This window comes from Periplaneta americana, chromosome 3 (assembly GCF_040183065.1).
Source record: "Periplaneta americana isolate PAMFEO1 chromosome 3, P.americana_PAMFEO1_priV1, whole genome shotgun sequence".
Lineage (NCBI taxonomy): Eukaryota > Metazoa > Arthropoda > Insecta > Blattodea > Blattidae > Periplaneta > Periplaneta americana.
In genome coordinates this window covers 52,572,745-52,596,308 of record NC_091119.1, presented here as the reverse complement: position 1 = coordinate 52,596,308, position 23,564 = coordinate 52,572,745, and the positions used below count along the sequence as shown (strand labels likewise).

Sequence of the window (23,564 nt, the reverse complement as noted above, 5' to 3'; positions counted from 1 at the left end):
AGTATTGAAACATTATTTTAAGAAAACTTGTACCTTTATAGACCTACTCGAAGCAGATAGGACCAGCAGGAAGAATAAATTTTTTTTTTTAATCCAATGCCACCAGGTTGTCTTTTCGACATTTCTGGTCTTCTCTCCTGCCCATGGCTTAGTTGTAACCCACTTCTGAGGTTGGGGCGCCTGGAAGGTGGAGTTACATTACCCCGATGATGCGATAGGATGATTATGATAATGTGGTGCCAGGAGAGGTCTTAAATCTAAACTTAACCTAAATTCCAGACCATGGATGAACACAGGAATAATCCCCTTTAAGGAAAAATTCCTGTGCTCTAACAGGGAATCGAACCCGGGACCTCATGAACTATAGCCAGAAGCTCTGACCACTAGACCATGAGGCTGGTACGACAATATATGTAAATACATAATCTATAATATTTCCCCCAACGAGTCATTACTATAATCAGATAAATGTTTTCTGCATGAAGGCAGTGCATAGATGATCATAGCAAGGTGTGATCTGTGATAGCGAGAACTCGCCAAGTGTGTGGAGGAAGGCTCTTCGCCTCTTTCTCGCAACACACCATAAATTGTTCACCAAAATACCTACAACTAACACTTATAAACAGAAAAGTGTCATAGTATAGCTTATATTGATGGGATAGTGGGGAAAGAGGAAGACGAAATTATGGTGAATTTCTTGCGTAAGAGAAGCACTGCCAAAGGAACATATTTTGTATACCCCTCTGTACCTGACAATGGTAACAACGTAGTTTCTAAAGTGACATGAGGAAAGGAAGATTTCAAATAACATCTGATATAAACCTAAGCAATGTTGTATCGCATTTTAGATTATAATTGAAGTGTGGTATTTCAATGTAAATTTTGAATTCTTAAATCTTTGTTTGTTGGTATGTGAAGTATTAAAATGTGTTTTTATGTTTTATAAGTTGGAAATTATAGTCACGTTTGTAAAGTGGAGACCTATAGGCCTAATAAATGTATCGAATAGTATGATCACAGTAATAAAAGTTACACTATATAATGCTATAGGCATATATTGGAGATTATTACTGTTTTTTGCACCCCTTATAACAAATAAAATGTATGTAATACACTTAATTTGTTTTTTGAAAACATAAACAGTGATCGACTTTACTCCGAAATATTTTAAAATCGATCTTAAAGTAAAAATTCAATGGTGATCGACTTTACCCTATTTAAGGGGGTAACTTCAATTACAAGTCAAATAAAAAAAATCAGTTCTCGATAGATTGTAATTCAATTCTTGTAAGGTGTATTCATAAGTGAAGGATATGACGACAAAATGCTATTTTCTGAGGAATTTCGCTCCATTACATAACCTCAATATCATAAAAAAATTGCAAAATTTTGATCGACTTTACCCTCTTCTACGGTATTAGGATTGGGACAACTATTTCACTATCTCATGGCAACTATTTTTTTTCAAAGGAAAGGATGGTATCACAAAATGTCATATGTTGCACAGAAGCCATGCAGTCATAGTATGTGTTCACACCACAAGATGGCTGTGCTTGTCTGTAATAAGACAGAGAGTAATGTTAAATCAGTTGTCATTGTAGCGCCATGCAGGATGGATGTAACTCGTGTTGAACAATGCTCACATATCAAAATAGCCATTGTCTGTGGGAGAAATGTCAGAGAATGCCACAGAGAGTTGTTAGAAGCTGTCGGGAATAATGCCCTTCCATACCAGACAGTCGCGAGGTGGGTAGCTATTTTGAGGGCCTTTAGAACAGGTATGTGTGCTGTAATGATTCTAGCATAGGAACCCTGTAATGTTATGGCAACGACTGTAATAAACATGAGGAGCAAAAGTTGGCATGTTGTTAAATGTCCGTACATTTCGTCCATTCCTTGTCTTTTCATTTGTATATTTCACATTTTCCACTCATGCTCGAATTCTCACAAAAAAAAAAAATAGTTGCCATCACTTATGCGAAAACCCTCGTATAAATATAAGACTATACAAGGTGGAAGTGAAATAGACTTGCAGATTTTCGGAGCAAATAGCTCATGTTGTATATAACAAAAAACTGTAATATCATATTGGTGGAAAATTGACAGTTTTTTTTTTTTCAGAAAAAATATTTTTTTCTCAAATGTTCAGCAACCTCTTATTCGGTAACTATTGCAAGTAGGATCGTGTGATTTTTGTCCATATCGATAGGAAAACTAATAAAGAATAATTTATCCCTCTGGCATATTTCAATAGCGTGGACAGTTTTCGTGTAAATTTAATTTTAAAAACCTCTAATTTTAGGCCACTGCACGATGCGAGTTGATTGCAACACAGCGCTAGAGAACAGCTCATCTAGCGAGACACACTGAGTTCGTTGACCTCTTACATCTGTATCACGAGTAGAGTGTGTTAGCGGCGATGTTGTCAGACTGCTGAAACTTCAAACTTAATTTTCTAATTAACTGTGGATTTAATTACAAAACGTAATATAGGTTTCTATTCATTTCAGTGTACCCATCAACCCTTTCAATCTGCAAGATTATTTCACTTCCACCCTCACCCTGTATACATATTGCTAAAAATTTTAACTCTGTAATCAAAAACTTTCTGTCATTTTGTGATTAATTTTGTAATTTTGATGCACATTTTTTGTTATGAAGCAAATCCCTAGAAAGAGTCCCCAACGAGACAGCTAGTATCATATATTCTATTGTAAATACTTGTGAGAGAACTTACCACACTCCTCTGCACCTTTGAGAAAAGCCCCAATTGCTCCCAGGTACCCCTCATGCCTCAGGAACAGAGCCTGCACTTGACCTCTGCTCCAATAGTTGATGGAGAACGAGACAGTGTGCATGCTCAGGGGATGATTGCGGAGAAAGTATCCTCCAAAATACACCTGCAGAGAATGCTCTATTTTACTGTTACACTTTTCATTATTTTTTATACTTAAAATAATCGTAGGTGATTAATACATTTTGATCCAATTAAGTACACAGTTGATTACACACACTAAAAGCAGATATAAAAATTAATCCCATCAAGTTCATCTGTGTATCTTAGGGTTACATTTGGAACAATTAAGAACTCTTTATGTAACAATCATACTCTTTCTAATCTGATTAACCTCTTGATCTAAGAAGAGTTTGACATATTGTTTTTCACTAACTTTTTCAACTCATACAGTTTATGTATGTTAGAAACGATAATGTGTTAACCTTGTGCATGTTTAGTCTTAATGGCAGTCAAAAGCAATAATTTCTTCTCAGTAAATTCGGGACTCTGAGCTATGTTAAAAATTGATAAATTTCATATGGAGGACAAAGTTAAAAAAAAAAAAAAATACATGTACTAATACTGTACTAATCCGTAATAAAAATACTGGGTGTTCATTTCAAAGTGTGTCATGACGTCACTGTTGATGAGTCAGCGATTTGAAGCGAATTTCAGCTTTTGTGTCAGAGAAGTTGCCTATTAATCAAGGTGTTCAATCTGAACTTGAGAACGTGTACGGTATAACTTGAACGTCGTAGCAACAGATGCGGTCTGTACAGTCTGTGTGCAACCATAACCTCTTTCGAACTGTGTTTTGCGCGGCCAAGTCGTATGCAGAGTATTTGTTATCGGTTGCATACGGCAACATTCCACAACACAAATCAAATCCTCCGTGTCCATGTTGACCGTCGAAGTTAATGTCAACAAATACATAAGTAATCGTCTTAACCCTCTCCCCATATCCCGACAGTAAGAAAAACTCACCTCAGTACATGTTTCGAAACAGTTCACATTCCTGCCACTACCGGCGTTACCATATGTATCGGTAAGTACTCTTCTGAATGAACGCCGTACTTGCTAGGCAACTTCTCTGGCACGTAAGTAATACACCTCTGCGGAAGTGTAGGAAGATTGCATTCTCTAGGCTCATCGACTAGCCACGTGACGGCATACAGCGAGCCATGACACACTTTGAAGTGAACACCCAGTATATACCAAACATACTATTTCTCAGCTTAAATCACCATTGTTTTCTATTGAAATTTAGTGCATCTTATACAGTACTGTTGTCAATAAAATTGGATACGTGAAACAACATCTCTTCTTTAAAAAGAGAACAAAAAATGGGATGGATTTCATTCAATTCACTAAAGTTTTTATCAACATTTGTATGATATTGAAGTTTAGAACTGGAAACAATTTTGTGTAAAAGCACAACTGCAACAAATTTTAATCTTTTATTAATCCCCTTCAAATGTGTTGATTTTCTGTACCTATTCTTTCATACTGAATTTCATCAAATCAATTGGGTATATGCGCAGCTTCAGTGTATAAACAAATGAAATTAACTCACAATTGTTTCAGATAAAGGTTGCAAATACAACAAAAAATAATGTAACAAAATACAACATATCACAAATATTTTACTCCATTTTTAAGAAAACTTTATCAAATGTATTCTACACCGCTGATACAGCTGCAATTAAATTTCGAGCCATAGCTCAATTAAAAAAAAAAAAAACATTAAACTTTATCTAATGTCATTAGTTATGAATGAGCAGCTTGACAAAAAAATTATTATTATTATTATTATTATTATTATTCACACGTCAAGTTAATTGTTACAAAATAAAAATAACAAGAAAGTAAAACAAACAAAACTAATTCAAAGACAAAAGTATATACCCACACTTCTATTCAGAATGGAAGCCATGCTGCAGAACTAAAATTCTGATGATGTCCCCTGAAGCCTTCAGTTTGCTCTGGCAGATAATGTGTTGACGAAAGTGGCACAGAGGTTCAGGGTTAAGTTCAACGCATGTTTGTATGCAGATAACATGAATTCCAGCTGTGACTCAGTATTCATTGACTTGTCACTTGCAATCCACAATAATGAAGTCAAAGTACACTGTCACAGGAGTATGCAATTGCTAGTGACTTCACATTTTAGCAAGAATATACCGGACTTGTACGCGAACAGGAAGACAATCTAAAGTGCTGAGAGGAAAAATAAAACTGGATTTACAGGTATGTAATGCTTGAGGTCATTCACTTTCTCTTTCGGCAAGTCTCGATGTTTTGCTTATCTACATACTTGACAGACCACTGGAGAATGTTATCGACACTACAAAAAATGTTGTGGCACCAGGTCACTGTGTTTATATTACTGCTCTTGACAAACAAATTCTGTTGTCAGGAAGGGCAAGGCTAGGAAGTTGTAAACAATGTCATTCAAGAGGGTGTTTAAGAAAGACTATGAAACAATGAACATTGAGGAATGTTATGAACACCTGATATCTGATTCGGAATGGATAACACAACAATCACTCTTGGAAATGTTATTTCTCTTCAAGGGATGAAACGAAAATTAAATGAACAGACAACAAAAATGAGCCATAAATTTTAATAGTAATATATTAACATTTCTGTGATAATTGCAAGTCTATAAATTCGTCTGGGCTCATAAGCTTCTTGACAGAATACAACAGACTGTAATATTTTTTTATTTCGCAGCTCAATTAACTCTCCTCATATACAGGGTGATTCAGACCACCCGTAACAATAATTTCTGAAACTAGTGCATTAAAATTTTCGAGACAAAAATATTTATTACTAAAGCACATGTGAACTTTCACTTGAGCTTGATTTCATCAATCAGCCTTAACAGAAAGTAGGGTCAGTGGCGTATTACTTTAAAATTTCAAATGGGAGTCGTGGTCAAATAGGGTACCATTTGATAGAGCTCTCCAAAACAGACAACTTTCATAGGAAACGTTTTTATCAATTCCTGCTGTTTCAATGAGAAAACGTACAAAAAGATGTCATTAGTACTGAGAAATGTTAAGAGAAGAAAATGTAAACTAGATAAGTACATTTAATGTTGACATAGTACACACGCACAATTACCTGGCTGAGTGAAGACCTGGTGGCCGGCAGCACAGTTGAGGGGTAAATACAAATAAACTACCCCTTCCCCTTTGCTCGCTCAGCAGTGTTTTCTTTAGTCACCTCAATACAGTATCTACTGCCAGGTCTACATGGACACTGCATTTAGCTAGGTAATAAGCTCAGGTGGCCTTGCCCAACAATGTACAATAAGAAGGAAGTGTTTATTTTCTCTGTACCTACGTATGCACATTTTTCTAGTTTTGCAATTACTTTTGTGACTAATAAAATAATTACCTAAAAGTTAAGAGTGATTACAAATACCTTCTACGTACTACAAACAGATGCAGTCCTGTGGCATGGCCAGCACGATCTCATGACTTAAATCTTTGGATTTCTATCTTAGGGGACGGTTAAAAAACATCGTCTATCAAGATTATCTCACATGGGATGACATGAAACAGTGAGTCCAAGAGACCTTCCAGTCATTGACCATGCCAAAGTGTTAGGAATTGCTGACAGTGTTAGAAGAAGAGTACGGATGTGTGCTGCTCAGAACGGCAGACAGTTTGAACATTTGTAAAAATTAATGGCATTGTCCAGTCTTTTAGTAACATCTGTCAACATTAATTGCCTTGTTTACATTTTCGTATTTTAACATTTGAAGAGTTCACGGGAAAAAGATGAATGTCACATTTCTGTTAAGGATTAGATAATGATCTAATTGAGTCTATGACTGCAAGATGTAGTGCTGTTTCTATAGAAAATAAAGGAAAGGATTACCGTATTCGTGGTGATAATTCTCCTTTTTACCATTTTTCATAAGAACAACGTTAAATTTCGTAGTGATCCATTGAATTAGATAATGACATCAACCTTAACAAAACTGTAACATTCATCGTTTTTCCCACAAACTCTTCATTTCTCAATATTGATGGCATTATACGTTTTCTTATTGAAAGAGTAGGAATTGATAAGAACAGTTCCTATGAAAGTTGTTTGTTTTGAAGATCTCTATCAAATGGTACCCTATTCGACTCCAGTTCCCATTTGAAATTTTAAAGTAATACGCCACTGACCCTACTTCCTGTTAAGGCTGATTGATGAAATCAAGCTCAAGTGAAAGTTTATATGTGCTTTAGTAATAAATATTTTTGTCTCGAAAATTTTAATGCACTAGTTTCCGAAATAAATGACTGTTACAGGTGGTCTGAATCACCCTGTAATGTTAACCATGTGCCAGGATGTATAATTATACGAATTCTGTTCAATATGTATTGCGGATTTCTTATGTCGGACACTTGGCAATTCAGTCTCGTAAATGTAACAGCTGTTTAATCAGCTATCCGAAGACAGGTTTGAACCTTATAAGAGATGCCAATAAGGCATCACTAATGAGGCAACCAAGCTAGGAGATGGGGTAGGGTGGCCAGTTCCTTTCCCCCTCCATAGCATACATCGCTTACTAGTAACATATTTCACTAATAAAATCAGACTTCAGATGTATACGAACAATAGCTCTTTCTCTGACATATACAGGGTGTAAACGATATAAACTGACAAAAAATACTGGTGATAGAGCATAAATTACTGAATAAAGAAGTCTAATTAAATTGTTCTGTAACTTTTATGCTTTCCCTACAAAAAAAATGTTATCCACAAGTCTAATATTCTTGGAAATGATAGTATACCATCATTATTTACTTCGGTCCACTACATCCACTGCAACTGTGGTGATACTGTTGTTTACAAATCAGGGTACTCTATTCTCTCTCTCTCTCTCTCTCTTACGGCAGTGTTAGCATGTGTTGAACAGAAGTCATTGGCAATGACGTTCACATTTACTCGAACAGTAAATATTAGACTACTATTACTCCTAAAAACACGATATTTTAGGAATTAAAAACAAAAATAGAAGGAAAAAAAAATTCACTACACATCATGTTTAGTAGACCAAGATATACAGTCTGCATAATTATGGCAGTTCATATCATTTACATCCTGTATAGTCAAGTGAGATATACTGTCTGATAATACCTTAGATGTACAGATATGAAAATAAAATTTGGAGCTTCCTTATTTATAACTTTCGCTTACAACACACTGTGCATGTGCAGTAAACAAGAGCCCCTGTATGCTACTTGTGGACAGTCGTGTGAAACTGTTTCCTACATACAGGTGGACTCCCATCATGACTAACTCCAAATTTTAATTCTGTATCTGTATATATCAGCCAGAACCTCAATCAGGGGTAAATGTAATAGTATATACGTAAATATAGGGTGTTTGGAAAAGACCTAACGAAAAAGAAATAATTATCTCTGAAACTATTGCATTTATTGTCGTGATCTTTTTACAGTTACAAAGAGAACACAATAAGTTTTAATGTACCTCTATATGAGCGTCATTTGTGGGCCGGGCTATGTACAGGCGATACTCAATCTCCTGCCACACACAGGAAAGCATCTCCAGTGTGACTAGTTCTATTGCTTCGTAGATTCGGCCACGTAACTCTGCAATATAGGTCACAGGAGTGCGATACATTTTGTCTTTCACACAACCCCACAGAGAGAAATCCACTGGGGTCATGTCTGGCGACCATGGTGGCCATGGTGTAGGTCCGTCTCTCCCAATCCAATGGTCAGAGAATGTGTCATCGAGGAAAGAGCACACATGGTTAGCATAGTATGGGAGGATGCCTCTGTCCTGTTGAAACACGGTTTCTGTTAGTAGTTGTGGGACAGCGTAATTTCGCAGCATATCCAGGTATGTGTTACCTGTCACTGTGAGCTCTTGAAAGAAGAATCCAATAACACCAGTATTCATTAGGCAGCACTACACATCTAACTTAGGACTGTTGCGTTGGTACTCAATCACGGCACGTGGGTGTTCACTCCTCCAGATCCTGCAATTATGTCTGTACATTTTGCCGCAGATATGAAACATAGCCTCATCAGACAAGGCTATCGTTGCCAGGTACCTGACATCATTGTCAACACATGCCAGCATCGCCTCTGCAAACTCGCTCCGACGGGGACGATCGTTTGGCTGTAATGGCGTGAAACAGTTGCAATTTGTAGCAGCGTAGATGTAGGTATTTGCGTACGTCGTGGACTGTGGCTTTTGGCATTTGCAGTTCTCTTGCCACCTCACAAATGGATTTCCTCGGGCTTCCTGTAAAAGCAGTCTGTACTCATTCAATGTCATTGTCGTTAATGCATGGTTTCCTTGCTGTGATTGAACACTGCCTTCTTCTGAAATTGCTTGACTCCCAATGGAGAATATTATTTCGAGTGGAAGGATTTTGGCCTTTGTCCATTTAGAAACGACGTACACGGATAACTGACTTAAATTCAGCCAGCCATAAAACACATTTTGCTTTCTCTACTGTGGTAAACATTGTTAGGCTGTTCACTTGGTACATGCACAACTTGCATTCCCACCTCTCAGAGCAAGACTGACTACATGCGCTTCACAGAACAAGCTTTTTCTCCTCGGCAATAGTATGCGCACACGCGTAACATGCTGCTAGGTAACAAAACTTATCGAGTTTCTCTTTCTAACTGTGAAAACATTGAGGTAATAAATGTAATAGTTTCAGATATATAATTACTTCTTTTTAGTCAGATCTTTTCTGGACACCCTGTATACTATCATCATATGACAGTATATTAAATAATTAGTTGTTAATAATCCTTAGTTAATAAATCAAGCCTGAAATTATACAAGTTTACTAGCAATATAATCAGAGTATCAATAATAACATTATGACTTATCACAAATATATTTTCTTTTATTTCAAAACTCAAAACTGATCATATAAAGTGTCTACTGTGTGCAAGAAGATAACAATGAGTTCATTTTTCAACAATAAATAATTACTAATATACAATGTGTCTGCACGTTAACTAATATGTGAGAAACCTTTGGAAAATGGACAGAGAAAAGCAAAACAAGCAAAAAAGTTCATTTACATATGTTATTTCCGTGCAGAAATTCTGCATTACCATATGGCGCTTAGTGGATAAAGGATCAGCATGTAGAGCTGAAAACCCAGGTTCGAGTCCCAGTGCCGAAGAGAATTTTTCTCCATTCTACTCATTCTTCAATCATATGTACTTCGGTACATCATTGTAATATGATAAGTGTAAGTAATCACTTCGTGATTCAAGATGGCACTTTGTTCTGTTGGACCCCGACCACTTAGTCACTCATAATGAGTGCACCTCTGTACATGTGTTGGACACTGTGCCACTGTAACATATTCTGTGACACAGTACATGAGGGTAGGCCACCAAAGGGAAAACTGAGAGGTAAAACAAACTGAGAAAGATTCAATCCGGCATCAGAACTAGAATCCGGTGTGGCTCAGTGGATAAAGTGGCAACACGTAGACCTGAAAACCCGGGTTCAAGTCTCAGTGCCGGAGAGAATTTTTCTCCGTTCTTCCCATTCTTCACCTCGACTCGAAAGCTACATGGGGGACTGTGGAGGGGGTATTGATTCAACACACCTTTGAATGAAATGAGGCTAGCCTTCTGTCACAATAATACGTCGCACTATATTGATGTTCTCTGAATGCACTGCATTGTTGAATGTAGTTTAATATTAAAGTGTGGAGTAACGGTTAGCACGTCTAGCCACGAAACCAGGTGGCCCGGGTTCGATTCCCGGTTGGGACAAGTTACCTGGTTGAGGTTTTTTCCGGGGTTTTCCCTCAATCCAATATGAGCAAATGCTGGGTAACTTACGGTGTTGGACCCCAGACTCATTTCACCGGCATTATCACCTTCATCTCATTCAGACGCTAAATAACCAAAGCTGTTGATAAAGCGTCGTAAAATAACCTACTAAAATAAATATTAAAGTGCATGTGTGTGCATTACATATTACTTTGTGAAAATGGCTCATACCGAGAGAACATTGAGTTCATTATTTATAGAATTAAAAGAGAAAACGTTGAACATATGAAACAAAATGTATTTACAAAGACAGTAGATCGACACATTTACATATTAAAGGATAAAAAAAATTCAAATTTTCAATTTTCATAGTATGAGAAATATCTTTGACTAACAAGGTGCTTTGAGACAATAAGTCATATTGTTATACTTGTATTCAGTTTGGAGGTAAAAATGAGTGTCATCATCTTGTAGGATCTGTGTCACAAAAAATGGTGGTGGAAAAGCCGAGAAACATCTGCTCTAAAAAGAGATACAAGGTAAGCAGATTTTTTCAACCTTAGCTTCGCCACTGCTGTTAGGTAACACCCTGTATATACTCTTAAATTTCAATTTATAACAGGATCCTACTCCACAAAAGTAATATATTACAAATAAATATGCTTGTAATGCATACAAATTACGAAAATTGTGTTCCACAAAGGTTCTTACACTATTTTATTATATTACTCCCTGCTTATTAATTACAAATGACCTTCTATTCCACAAAACTATTACTAACTTGCATCTTGTTAAGGAGAAAAATTATATTTTCATGTGTTGTTGGTGTTTTATAGAGTACAAGATTTCTACAACATAATCTAAAAATGTGTTCCAATAGCAGTAAAGAAGTTAACGAGATTTTCCACATTACTTAGAGAAAAAGTAAATGGTTCTATTTTTCAACAGAGGATACAATAAGAAACCCTTTGTATAACATGGAATATAGGTAGAAATGGTAGATTTATGCAATTGTCATAAATGCAAACTTTGTCCAAATACTGTCAAAATAGGAAATTGTATGTTTAAAAGCATGTTAAGTATATTACTGTAGTTTTTAATCTGCCAAAAAAAATTAGAAATTGAGTACAAAATGCAAAATGTACCTACGTGTTTCTATGAAATAAGATAGAAATTAAATTTTACAAGACATTTTTGTGTTTTTCTAAAAAGAAAAAATCAGTACCTATCTAAAGAACCTACCACATACAGATTCTTACATTTTTTCAAATAGTTTGGTCACCCTTCCATGCTAGCTTTTGCAGTATAAATAGCACAGGAATGTGACCCACCTGATACCCTCTTTGTTTATCTGTACTGTTATTTCGAGTTTTTAGCTAATCTGTCTGGTGATAGAATGTTGGCTGCCTATACAACATGGGCATATGCAAAAAGAGGGGCTGAGAGAATTTATTGGGTACCCCCCCCCCCCGAACTTAAAAAAAATTGGAAATATTTAGATTTTAGTATTTTTTTTATCCATAATCAGTTTCCATTCTCTAATTTTTCATGTTAAGAGTAACAAAATCTACATCGACTTAAGGCATAATCCTTCTACGCTTCCTTCAGTATAATCCCCGTGTTTGCTGCAGCATGTTCGAATTATAACAATGCTATCTTTATTGTAGGAGACCTACCGCCTAGTAATGAACTTTTAATAAAATGGAACTAACACAATATGAAATTTAATTTGTTGTTTATTAGAAATTGGATGGCTATGAAAAAATTACGTTTCAAAGATTTTATAAGGATATTCATGAATATGTTCTGTTAGAACATAGACAGTATAATAGTAATAATAATAGTAATAATAATAATAATAATAATAATAATAATAATAATAATACACAAAATTTAAAATATTGACAATCTAAATTCTAAACAATTTTTATAATGCCCCCCTTGACAATATTCTGTGTACGCCACTGCTATGCGATTTCTCTAGGCCCAGTGTTCACTCAAAAACAAGTTGTACGTGGCAGCAGATGATTGTGGTTGAGTAACAAGATGTGTGGGAATAAAATCACATCAGATCTTTTGGCATGTTTCTTAATGTTAATTTCACTGTAATTTTATTTGTCCAGCACCACCAAACTATATACAGAACCAAAGCAATGTCAGCTGACATCAATTGAGGCAGCTAGTAACAAAATCGGCCAAGTCACAAAATTGAAGAAAATGAGCTTTAATTATAAACAAAGTAGTAGCGGGTATATATCTCGCGAGAAAAAAAAGCACACACACACACACAGACACACCAAAAAAAAAAAAAATCTGATTAGTAGTCATACAAAAAGTGCTGACATGTGAAACAATCTCAAAGGTTACAGGTTTGTTCTGTAAACAGTCTGCAGCCATATTTCAGGTCTGTTCCACACATCCTTAATGTACTCTCCTTGACAGTTAATACAGCTGTCCCAGTAGTTATAAACACTTCATTTTCTTTATGTAACAAGAATCACTTAAGATTTTTGCTGATTTTTTTTTAGTTCATTCAAGTACAGTAGTATCAAATTCATGGCATGACCATTTTAATAAAATCAAAATGGCTTAAAGTTGTGAAAAAAAAATGAAATAAAGAGTCTTAATTTTAATATTATAGTACAGAGAACCTTGATTATCCGTCACCCTATTAACCGATTGGTGGATTATCCGATTCTCTCTCTCTCTCGCTATTTTTTTTTTTTTTTTGCTGCAGAAAAATACTGTACTGTACAATATGTTAACTCGCATTTTTTCTACGGAAAGTTATTACCACCCTTTACCATTACACAGTATGTAGTAGGAATGCTACTGTTACTGGAAATAGAAACACTTTTGGGAGGAGGTTTTTTCAAAACTTGTAAAATAGTCACTATCAACTTTGAAAGAAATGACCCCAAGAACTTTCACACAACTGCAAACCTATGCATCATTTAGTCATTCTGTGCAAAATGTCCAAAGAAAATGTGTTGAGCTGTTCGGGAAAGAAAAAACTGTAGCTCATAGTGCATCAGAATACAAGATTGGCATTAGAAATATGAGCAAGTTAATAGACTAAAACAAAGTACAGTAGTACGTATCATTGTATTTCACTGTTTTTATTAGTTCTAACCAGCATAACATTGTATAGTGTGTAGTATGAAGACACCAATAGTTGCAGTATGGTAGGAATTTCAAATTATGAATTCTAGTATTATATGCTTAATTTATGAAAATATTTTATGGTACCGGAACGGATTATCTGATTTTTTCGATTAACCGTTCACTCCACCCCCTTCATTACCACGGATAATAGAGGTTCTACTGTACAATTATTCTTTACGCATAACAAAATGTTGAAAACTTTCATTTCTTCATAAAAGTTTTACATATATTTTTAAGACCTACAAAATTCTAACACACTTCTATGAAACCTAATTTCACTTTCAAAGTTCACAAACTTAGGAGTTTACTAATTAAAAAATTATCTACCTGGTAAAGGATAGACATAAAAATGGTTAATCAATTTGTTAGCATTTAAAATTTATGCACAGGAATTCTATGAATTAATAGCAGTCATTACTTACAAATCTAAAAATTTCAACTGCAAAACAGGACTAATTCCCCCTGTACTATCTTACAAAAACTCAATGCAGAATGAAAAAGGCTACTCACTTTGTTCAGTTTGTGCATCATGGCATAGAGACTGGCCACTTGTCCAACATCATTGCTGATAGTGAACAACAAGCTTCGAGCCAGATCTGCCTCCGAGAACTGTGTATCTGCAGAGAATTGAGAGAAACATATGCAAGAACGAAGTACTGTGCCTTGTCATTATTCTCCTGTACTGAAAAATTGCTGGTAAAGTTAAATTCCATTTCCATTTCTTATGTCAATGAAACTTTGGCTATAAACTTACAGTTTTTCACAGTAAATCATGACCAAAGTTCTACAATCTTTAGACAGGTAAGAGAACATTGATATTTCAATATTTCAATAATATACTTTTAGAAGAAACTAGTGATTCATTTGATTTTAAAAAGGGACATAATCGGAATGAAACAAAAGAAAATGGAGAAAGAAATAATGAAAGATTAAATAAATAGAAAGAAAAATGAGAAAGAGAAGGTAAAAGAAAGTAAATAGAGAAAAGAAAGAAGAAAAATAAAGATACTAGGAGAGAGAGAGAGAGAAACTAGAAGAAAATGAAAATAAAGAGGGAGAGGAAGGCAGAAAGAAAAAGGCAATATAGAGATGAAACAGGAAAAAAAATTGAAAAACGTAAGATAAATTACTAAAAGAAAGAACGAAAACAAGGAATAAAGAAAAAGACTCAAAATACCTCTCCCACATTTTTCACTTTCTACTCACTTGTACACTAAAATATTGTGGCACCAGTCTGGATTGTTCTGGTTACCTCAGGAGTGCGCACACAATCTAGCGAGAGGGAAGGTGCGGGGAAACGGAAACTCGAGCTTCAGTAGGAGCTGTAGCACGGTACAGAGCAAGGGGAGAAGGCTACGGTGACGGCGCAGAGCAGAGAGAGCAAGGGAAACATCTAGAAGAGATTGCTCTCGAAAATTCACAAAACCACGTGAATCAAAGGTTCCAGAATATGTGGTGTAGTAATAAAAGCGCGAGTTGCCGACAGAGAGTCAGTTGAGTCTAAGTCTTGTCTTGGATAACAGCGAGCGCCGCAGCAAGGGGGACCTGAGTTCGACGTGCAGTAGACCGCAGCTGGGAAACCTGAGTTCGATGTGCAACGGACCGCAGCTGGGGGGACCTGTGATCGACGTGCAGTGGACAGCTGCTGGAGAGACCAGAGTTCGAAGCACAGTAGACCGCAGCTGGGAGACTTTGTTGATGTGCAGTGAACGTGAGTGAGTCCGTAATTGTGACCATGTCCACCAGGCGAGCGTAACGCAGCTCAGGGAGACCCGAGTTCGACGTGCAGTGCACTTGAACAGTGAGCTAGAAGAACTAGCTAAGGCAAGCGAACTGTGAACTAAGAACTGACAGTTTTGTTCTGCAAATAGTGCATTGTAAACATTAATTGAAATTAGGAGTACATTTTTGTTCTTCTCAATAATACACGTCGTGCATTGTCATTGTCGTCGTGTGGAGTGCAATAACGACTATTGTGTTGCTGTGTTGAGTGGAATACCCATTGTTGTCAAGTGAATTATTAAAAATAAAGTCACACTGTTGTCAGGTGTGTGGTGGTTAAAGTAGAATAAAAGCCACAATATGTAAGATGCCTGATTCACTACAAAACCCACTGAAATCTCATCCTAATACTTGCATGCAATAGTTGTACTGTACAAATATCACATTTCTTTCGCACAACTAAACGTTAATTGCATGGTTCCCACTTAGCATTGACAGCATTCTTCACCCAGAAGCTATGCTGTCATTAATATGTATTTGAATACTCGACTAATTTTAATAGTGATACAAATATGACATGGAATGGTGAGGGAACCATCACCACTACCCCTCAATTAGACCTTTTGATCTATTTTGTCTCTGCTAGACTAAACAACAAAAATATGGGTCAAAAACCTTGCGTGATGTAAGCCTGCTTCTCTCAAATGCAGAATGCTAAACTAGCCAAAAATCAAATCAATATCCGAAGGTAAAAGTTAACAGCCTCTATTCAAAAAGACTGATAAAATGTAACTGTAAAATTGTCACTTGAATGCAAGAACTAGGTAACTCGAAATTTGCGTTTTTTTAGTTACCTCTTTTACAGCACAGCAAAAATCGTACAAAATGTAATGCAAGAACTAGGTAACTGATCGAACGATACCAGCGACATCTATTTTCCAATATAACAAATAGGTAAAAGAAAACGAGACATATTCCTTAGTGCAATAAATAAGTAAATAGGCAATGTCACAAAATATGAAAAATCAAGTTACCTAGTTCTTGCACTCACGTGACGAAATGATAACACCATATTAATGTGATACATTGAAGAGTAAATATTTAATTAAAAATAGAAATGTGTGAGATAATATCAACTACATGGATGTATACTTGGCTGTTTCAAGCATGTAAATCTTACCTTTAAGAGAACGCAGCTGTTAAAAATAGTGATATACAACGCCACCAAACTTGGGACACAATTTATAAAGACCAAGAGAAACTGTCATTAAAATTATACAGAGTAATTTTGAATAGATTCACAGAATGAATAAAACAAAAGAAGTAAATTTGAAAACTTGAAATATTTGCTATACAGGGTGATTCACGAGGATTTACCGCACTTACGGAGCTTATTTCCAAAGACATTCTGAGCAAAAAATGTCATATAAACATTTGTCCTAATCGCAATATTTTCAAAGTTACATTGATTTGAAGTTGTTAGTAAAATACCTTTTTTTCTTTAGTTTTACAGGTAAAAAAATATTACAAATAGAGAATGAAGTAATAAGAAGTGTCATTTCTTTAATTGGCTAGTGTTCTGAAGCTACGACCTTCCAGCTTTGTAGCATTACGCTTAACAGAGACACTACCACGCTCCACCTATTATAACAAAGCTATAATTTAATCAATACTGGAAAAAATGAAGCTGTTATGATCTGTCAACAGTATATAGCGCAGGACAAATGTGAATGCGTATTCTTATTTTAGACATAAAGTATTTTCAGATCCTTTGATCTTTCTATAATTGAATGGGTCACCACAACAATGTTTTAACAGCCATAAGTTATCAGGTTCAGGATATATAATAAATCTACGAATTACATAGATTTAATTATAAAGCTCAACTAAATCTTCTGGAGTGTGGATATTTCTTTAAAAAATACTTTTTCCAACATTCTGAAACGTTGTTGGGGTGGCCCAATCAGTTGTTTGATGTTTGATGTTTGATAGGCCACTATTGTCCCCAGGTCCATAACTGAGGTCAGTCCTCCTCAAGAGATCATTTAACAATTTAGTATAAACGACATTAATTCTGATGCTATTTACCAGCATTGAAATTGCGATCCTTGTGGTTATGCATAGCTTTCCCGAAAGAAGACGCAATTAGGTCACCAGGAAGGCCCAGAGTTTTATAATCACCGCCATAGATGTCTCTAACCAACATATCCACATTGCGATGATCACCTTTTTCTGCCAATTCTAGTAATTCATCAAAACCCTATAGAAGACACAAAAAAATTCATTAATGTATTATATACAATTCATTTCCATTACTTACAGAACTACAAAGAACATTGATTTCAGAAAATAAAACATCTTTTAGTCAGGCTTTTCCATTCAACAGTTACGTTGCTACTTTGTGTATGTATGTGAGAAAGTCAGAGAGAGAGAGAAAGAGAGGTGGAGGGAGGGAGGGAGAGAGAAAGTGCGCGAGGGGGAAAGAGAAGAGAGGGAGAATGTGCAATAATAATAATAATAATAATAATAATAATAATAATAATAATAATAATAATAATAATAATAATAATAATAATAACAATAATAATAATAATAATAATAATAATAATAACAACAATAATAATAATAATAATAATAATAACAATAATAATAATAATAATAATAATAATAATATAACTGACAGAACTACTTAGCACTTGCAATTGAAGAGAAATGAAACTGATTTTACACTATAGTGGTTTCAGAATAAGAAGACATATAGCCTAAGCCAGTAGGGTGCTGGTAGCAGTATAGTGTTGACACATGTTGCATAAGTGAAAGACAGAGATAGCAGAAAATGTCTGCTGCAGCAGACGGTGCAAGCAAGCAATCTGTTTCAACATTGTGTGGGGCTTAGAAGTAATTTTTATCATGATTGAGGCGGTTAGAAGCAAAGGGGTGTAGGTGACATTTCTAAAAAAAAAAAAAAAAAAAAAAGATTTAAATGCATCTAGGATAAACTAAAAGATTTACAATTTCAGTGGTAAAGGGATATATCTTTTAACCACATCACACATTAATATTTAAAATTAAAACTTCACGGAATTTACGAAAGCTTAGCAACTTTTAATCACATTTTCTCGAAAACAACGCAAGTGCACTTACACCCCTTTGCTTCTGACAGCCTCAATTGTTATTATTTCTTTGCTTCCAAGAACCAGAATATCTTGGAGTCACTAACAAGTGAAATAAAGTGACATAAGTAGAAATTTAGTGAACTCTGTTAATAAGAGAGAAATAGTGTCTTAATTAAAAAAAAATTAGTTGAATACCTGCAATATACCTATCTAACATATAGAAAACTGTAAGCAAGAATGTCCAGATTCCTTGTATAGCAATCCTGAATTTATTTCTGTGTATTTCTCCAGAGGAAAGAAGAGATACAGTAGTGGTGTAGTGGTGAGCTTAGGCTGACCAGATTTTTTATGATCCCGCAGGGGACATCAGCAATTTCAAGAAAAACCACAAACACTTATCTAGTCACTCTCCATGGAACTGTTGCAGAAAATACATGTAACAGTACATACAATTACAGATCTTTACACACTAAATTTGTAGAGTATCGTTATTTTTTTTTAATTAAATGAATAAACACACATAACTCCTGTACATAATTATAGCCACTAAGAATTCAATTTCAGTACTGATGCATGCATCAAAGTCTTTCATATAATATTGTACACACTGAACTCTAACACACACATTTTACAAGTACTGGTCTGAAGAATATATCTTTTTAAGGATCTGTTCATTCCCATACAGCCTCACACTAAGTTCTTCACATGAGAAATGAAAGTTTGCTTTCACTTGTAATAAAGCTGTTTCAATTTTCATTCCTGACTTTTCATCAGTCCTGATTGAGTTCATTGTGGAGAAAAGTCTTTCAACTGACGAATTACTGACTGAAAGACACACGATTAATGACACTACTTTGAGAAGATTTTCAAATGAAATAGATTTTTTTTTTTTGAAATGTTAAAACATCACACCAATTTTCACCTGTTGGTATGTCACAAAATTTCTCATTTTTTGAATACTTAAAAATGGATGCTGCAGCAGTTCTAACGCTTCCACGCAATGTGAATGAAGACAAAGATGGTATGTTCTTCTTAAAGAGTGCAAAATATCTCATACTGTGCTTGCTGGTTCTTCTGTCTCATACTGACAACCATTCAGAAATGTGCATGAATCGCAGCAGTTTTATCACAATACTTAAATATTCCTATGTAAAATGTCACTGAAACAAAATCAAAACTTCTGGAGACAAAAACGGGGACAGCAGCTCAAAACCAGGGACTGTCTCCAAAAATCGAAGACATCAGGTCAGACCAGGTGGGTTACATAAAATTGTACAACGTAAGCATATCTGTACATACATAATTTAGTAATCACAATGGAATTGAAGATAATTTTCTTCTTCTCTGTTAAAATTAAGAATACCTAATTTCATTTCACTTATTTGAATCAGACCTATCCAGAGGTCGAGTTTCTATATTCTATCACTGTGGTACATGGAAATATAAGCCTATGAGTGACGATAGATGTAGAGAAGTGATTATGATAACCACAACCTAATAACATCGTACTGAATTTTTTTTTTCTGTAGGTTATTTTACGACACTTTATCAACATCTTAGGTTATATAGTGTCTGAATGAGGTGAAGGTGATAATACCAGTGAATCCGACGTCCAGCACCGAAAGTTACCCAGCATTTGCTCATATCGGGTTGAGGGAAAACCCCAGAAAAAACCTCAACCAGGTAACTTGCCCCGACTGGGAATCAAACCCGGGCCACCTGGTTTTACGGTCAGATGTGCTAACCATTACTTCACAGGTGTGGACATACTGAAATATCTGAAGTAAAAATTGTACATCAGAAAAAAAAGTATAAAGAATGTAATATATATAACTCAAGGTTTTTAAAACATAAATTGAATTTTGGAATTATATTATAATTACTGTACATAGTAGGAAATAATTAATTTTTCATCAATATATTTATTTTTATTTTATTGGGTTATTTTACGACGCTGTATCAACATCTCAAGTTATTTAGCGTCTGAATGAAATGAAGGTGATAATGCCGGTGAAATGAGTCCGGGGTCCATCACCGAAAGTTACTCAGCATTTGCTCGTATTGGATTGAGGGAAAACCCCGGAAAAAACCTCAACCAGGTAATTTATCCCGACCGGGATTCGAACCTGGCCCACCTGGTTTCGCGGCCAGACTTCATCAAAATAACTTAGCCTTTTCATGCATCAATCCATTCTACATAATACAAAAACTTACAATGAAAATAAATTGGCTGCCGTTTGTTGCAGTGTTTTCGAGTTTAAATACAGTAAAGACTCGTTAATTTTTTAGTAATTTGTTGTATTTCATGTGCATCATTCCCAGACACTGTAAATTGACTTGCAGATACTGAATATCAACAAATTTGCCCAGGTAATGATTTAGGAGAAATCTCTGTGCACAAATAGCATGCAAAATTTTTTCAGTACCAAAAATGCTGAAGACTTCATTTTTATAAATATGTCAAAATAGATTTGCAACATCGCAAAACTCTCTCTTTACACTTTGTATTACTGTATAAAGTAAAAGCAGATTCAATTTTGAACTAAATAAGTGAATGGCTAGAGTGACATATCCACTTTAGTAACCTGGGTTCAAATCCCAGCATATCCAAATGGCATTTGTAATGGACAAAGACAGTGAGTTTCCAAGGGGTATTCCTGTTTCCCCTACAGACATCCCATTGTTGCTCCATTAATTATAATCATCATCATGCAATGGTATGTAGGTCACTTCCCATAGTGCATTGAGGGCAACAACTACAGCAGTCAAAAGAACTATAGCTTGCTTACAGATAGAACATTTGGGTGAATGGTGTAAAGTCAAGAACCTGTCATTAAAAAAAAGTGAATTGCAACATAACAAATGAGCCTACAACGAGTAAGACAAATTAGTAAACACTCGTAGAAAAAGCAATTAGTAAAGACGGAAAGAAATATGGTCAAGATTAAAAAACAGGAAATTCTTGTCAGATCAGTAGTGACGAATTATTTTTTTTTTTTTTTTTTTTTTTTTTTTAAAGAAGTAAGAGTAAAACAATTCGAAATTTTTTGATGCTCCTAAAATTCGTCTCAATGGGCCACAGTTCGTCTGTCTGTGGGTCAATGCAGTGATAACTTTTAATTGATCTTGACTTCTCCCGGGTACCCTCTACTAGCACCAGATGCATAAGAAGTTTGGAAAAATTATTTCGCAAAAAAAAAAAAACAGAGTAGATATCTATTATCTTCTAACAAATTTTTTTTTAATTAGGAGTGAAGGTTAATATGAGAAAGCATAATAATTTTAATGTAATACCTTTGCTTTTGTTAACAGTGAGCCCAGTCCCCAGAAAGTGCCTCCACCTGTTGCTGTTCCTCCAATTCTCTCGTACGAATCCTCAGACTCAACCTGCAATAAGTGCAGAACATAAATTACACGCCTTATTTCAACAGTGGGAAATATTCTTTTCAATTAATAATAATAATAATAATAATAATAGTTTTCAGAACATAATTTAGTAAGCCTCATATATGCTATTATCTGTGCATTTCAAACCGGTGGCTCAAGGTCAAGCAATGGATTGCATTTTCCACGTGTGCTTATCCCAATCCTGGACTATTCTTCTCAACTAAAGTTAGCTGGGACAGCCAGAATTACCAATGCTTCAGTTCACAGTTTTAGTTCACTGACTCGTGCATGGTTTGTACTTTTGTAAATGACCTTGATTTGCCAGTTCGAAATCCACAGATAATAGTGCATTAATCTCATGTATGTATGATCAGGATGCAGAAAAATTTTAACAAACTTGGCGAGATAGTACATGAGATCAAAGCAGGGAATTTTTAACAAAAATCCCTGTCTCGAATTTCACGCTCGTTGCTAGAGGACATGGAATTCGTCGATACAGAATGCCTTTAAATAGGCTTCAATGTTAGGAGCTTAAGATAATGAGGGTTTTTAGGTAGGTCGTTTTAATGACTAATTAAATGCGAAAAGGGAAAGGACTTGAGATACTGACACTTCTTACAATAAGTGTTTAACAGCAAAACTAAAACCAATGTTTTTACGTACTTAAAAACTGAACTAAAGACAAAGGATTGCAAAAAAAAAAAAAAAAAAAAAAATGTTTGAATTGTATATGAACAACAGACTGATTGTTTTTCAACTTTCCTTCACAGTTACATCTTCACAATTTGCATATTTGAAAAGAGCAGGTTTCCATACATAATATTCGTAAATGGTAGAACCATGTTAGCCCGCAGTTGATAGCAGTGCTCCTTTATGTGAACACTGTTTGCACTTTGCATACACGAAATGAAAGTGATTCAAGAAGTGTAATATGCAGCAATAAGACATAAGACTGTTTTCTCTTGAAAGTATACAGCTGCAGAAACCTGCATAAGCATAAAGTAAGTATGTACTACTTTATGCTACAGCCTTCAGTTACAAGAGATTATTACAAATCAGGGTTCATGATTCTGACAAGATACATTGCAAAGAAATGACAATTTCAACATGACAATGCAAGAGATCTTGGAATATTAGGCTAAATTTCAAATCAGGTGTGTCCAAATTCCCTATATAGTCCAGGTCTTGTCCAATGTGATTCTCTTCTACTCCCATGATTGAAGTCCAACTACAGGACAATCGAGCTGAGAGCTCAGTAGTAGTTCTAGACACACAAGGCGATTTTTAAGGGCCTCATGAAGGATGACACATACCATATGTTTGAGGACGAAAGAAACATTATAATGAGTACATTTAAGTCGATGGAAACTACTTTAAAAAAGATTGGGGTAAATCGCAATACAGCGAACGCTAAGCTCCGCCCACAACCTCTTTCCACTTTTCCCCTACAAGCTCACCAGACGCTCTAGTGGAGGAAAGTGGAACAAAAAGAGTGAATGCGGCATCTACAAAACAAAAGAGAAACTTCGTCCTGTGTCCCTTTGTCTCTCCTCTCTCTCTCTCTCCAGCCTCTCCTTCCCTCTTTCTTGCTTCCTGTCTCTCTATTTTTTT

At 35.4% G+C, this 23,564-nt stretch overlaps 1 protein-coding gene across 2 annotated transcripts in view; it reads right to left on the bottom strand.

The window, feature by feature from the left end:
• LOC138696033 (4'-phosphopantetheine phosphatase) overlaps positions 1–23,564 on the bottom strand; it is a 53,683-nt gene that overhangs the window by 19,603 nt on the left and 10,516 nt on the right. For both annotated transcript variants that reach the window (XM_069820531.1, XM_069820530.1), the window contains exons 5-8: positions 21,861–21,953; positions 17,539–17,710; positions 14,239–14,345; positions 2,738–2,900 (exon numbers count right to left, since the gene is read on the bottom strand). In XM_069820531.1, coding sequence (XP_069676632.1) covers positions 2,738–2,900; positions 14,239–14,345; positions 17,539–17,710; positions 21,861–21,953 — 535 coding nt within the window. The remainder of the gene's footprint in view (positions 1–2,737; positions 2,901–14,238; positions 14,346–17,538; positions 17,711–21,860; positions 21,954–23,564) is intronic.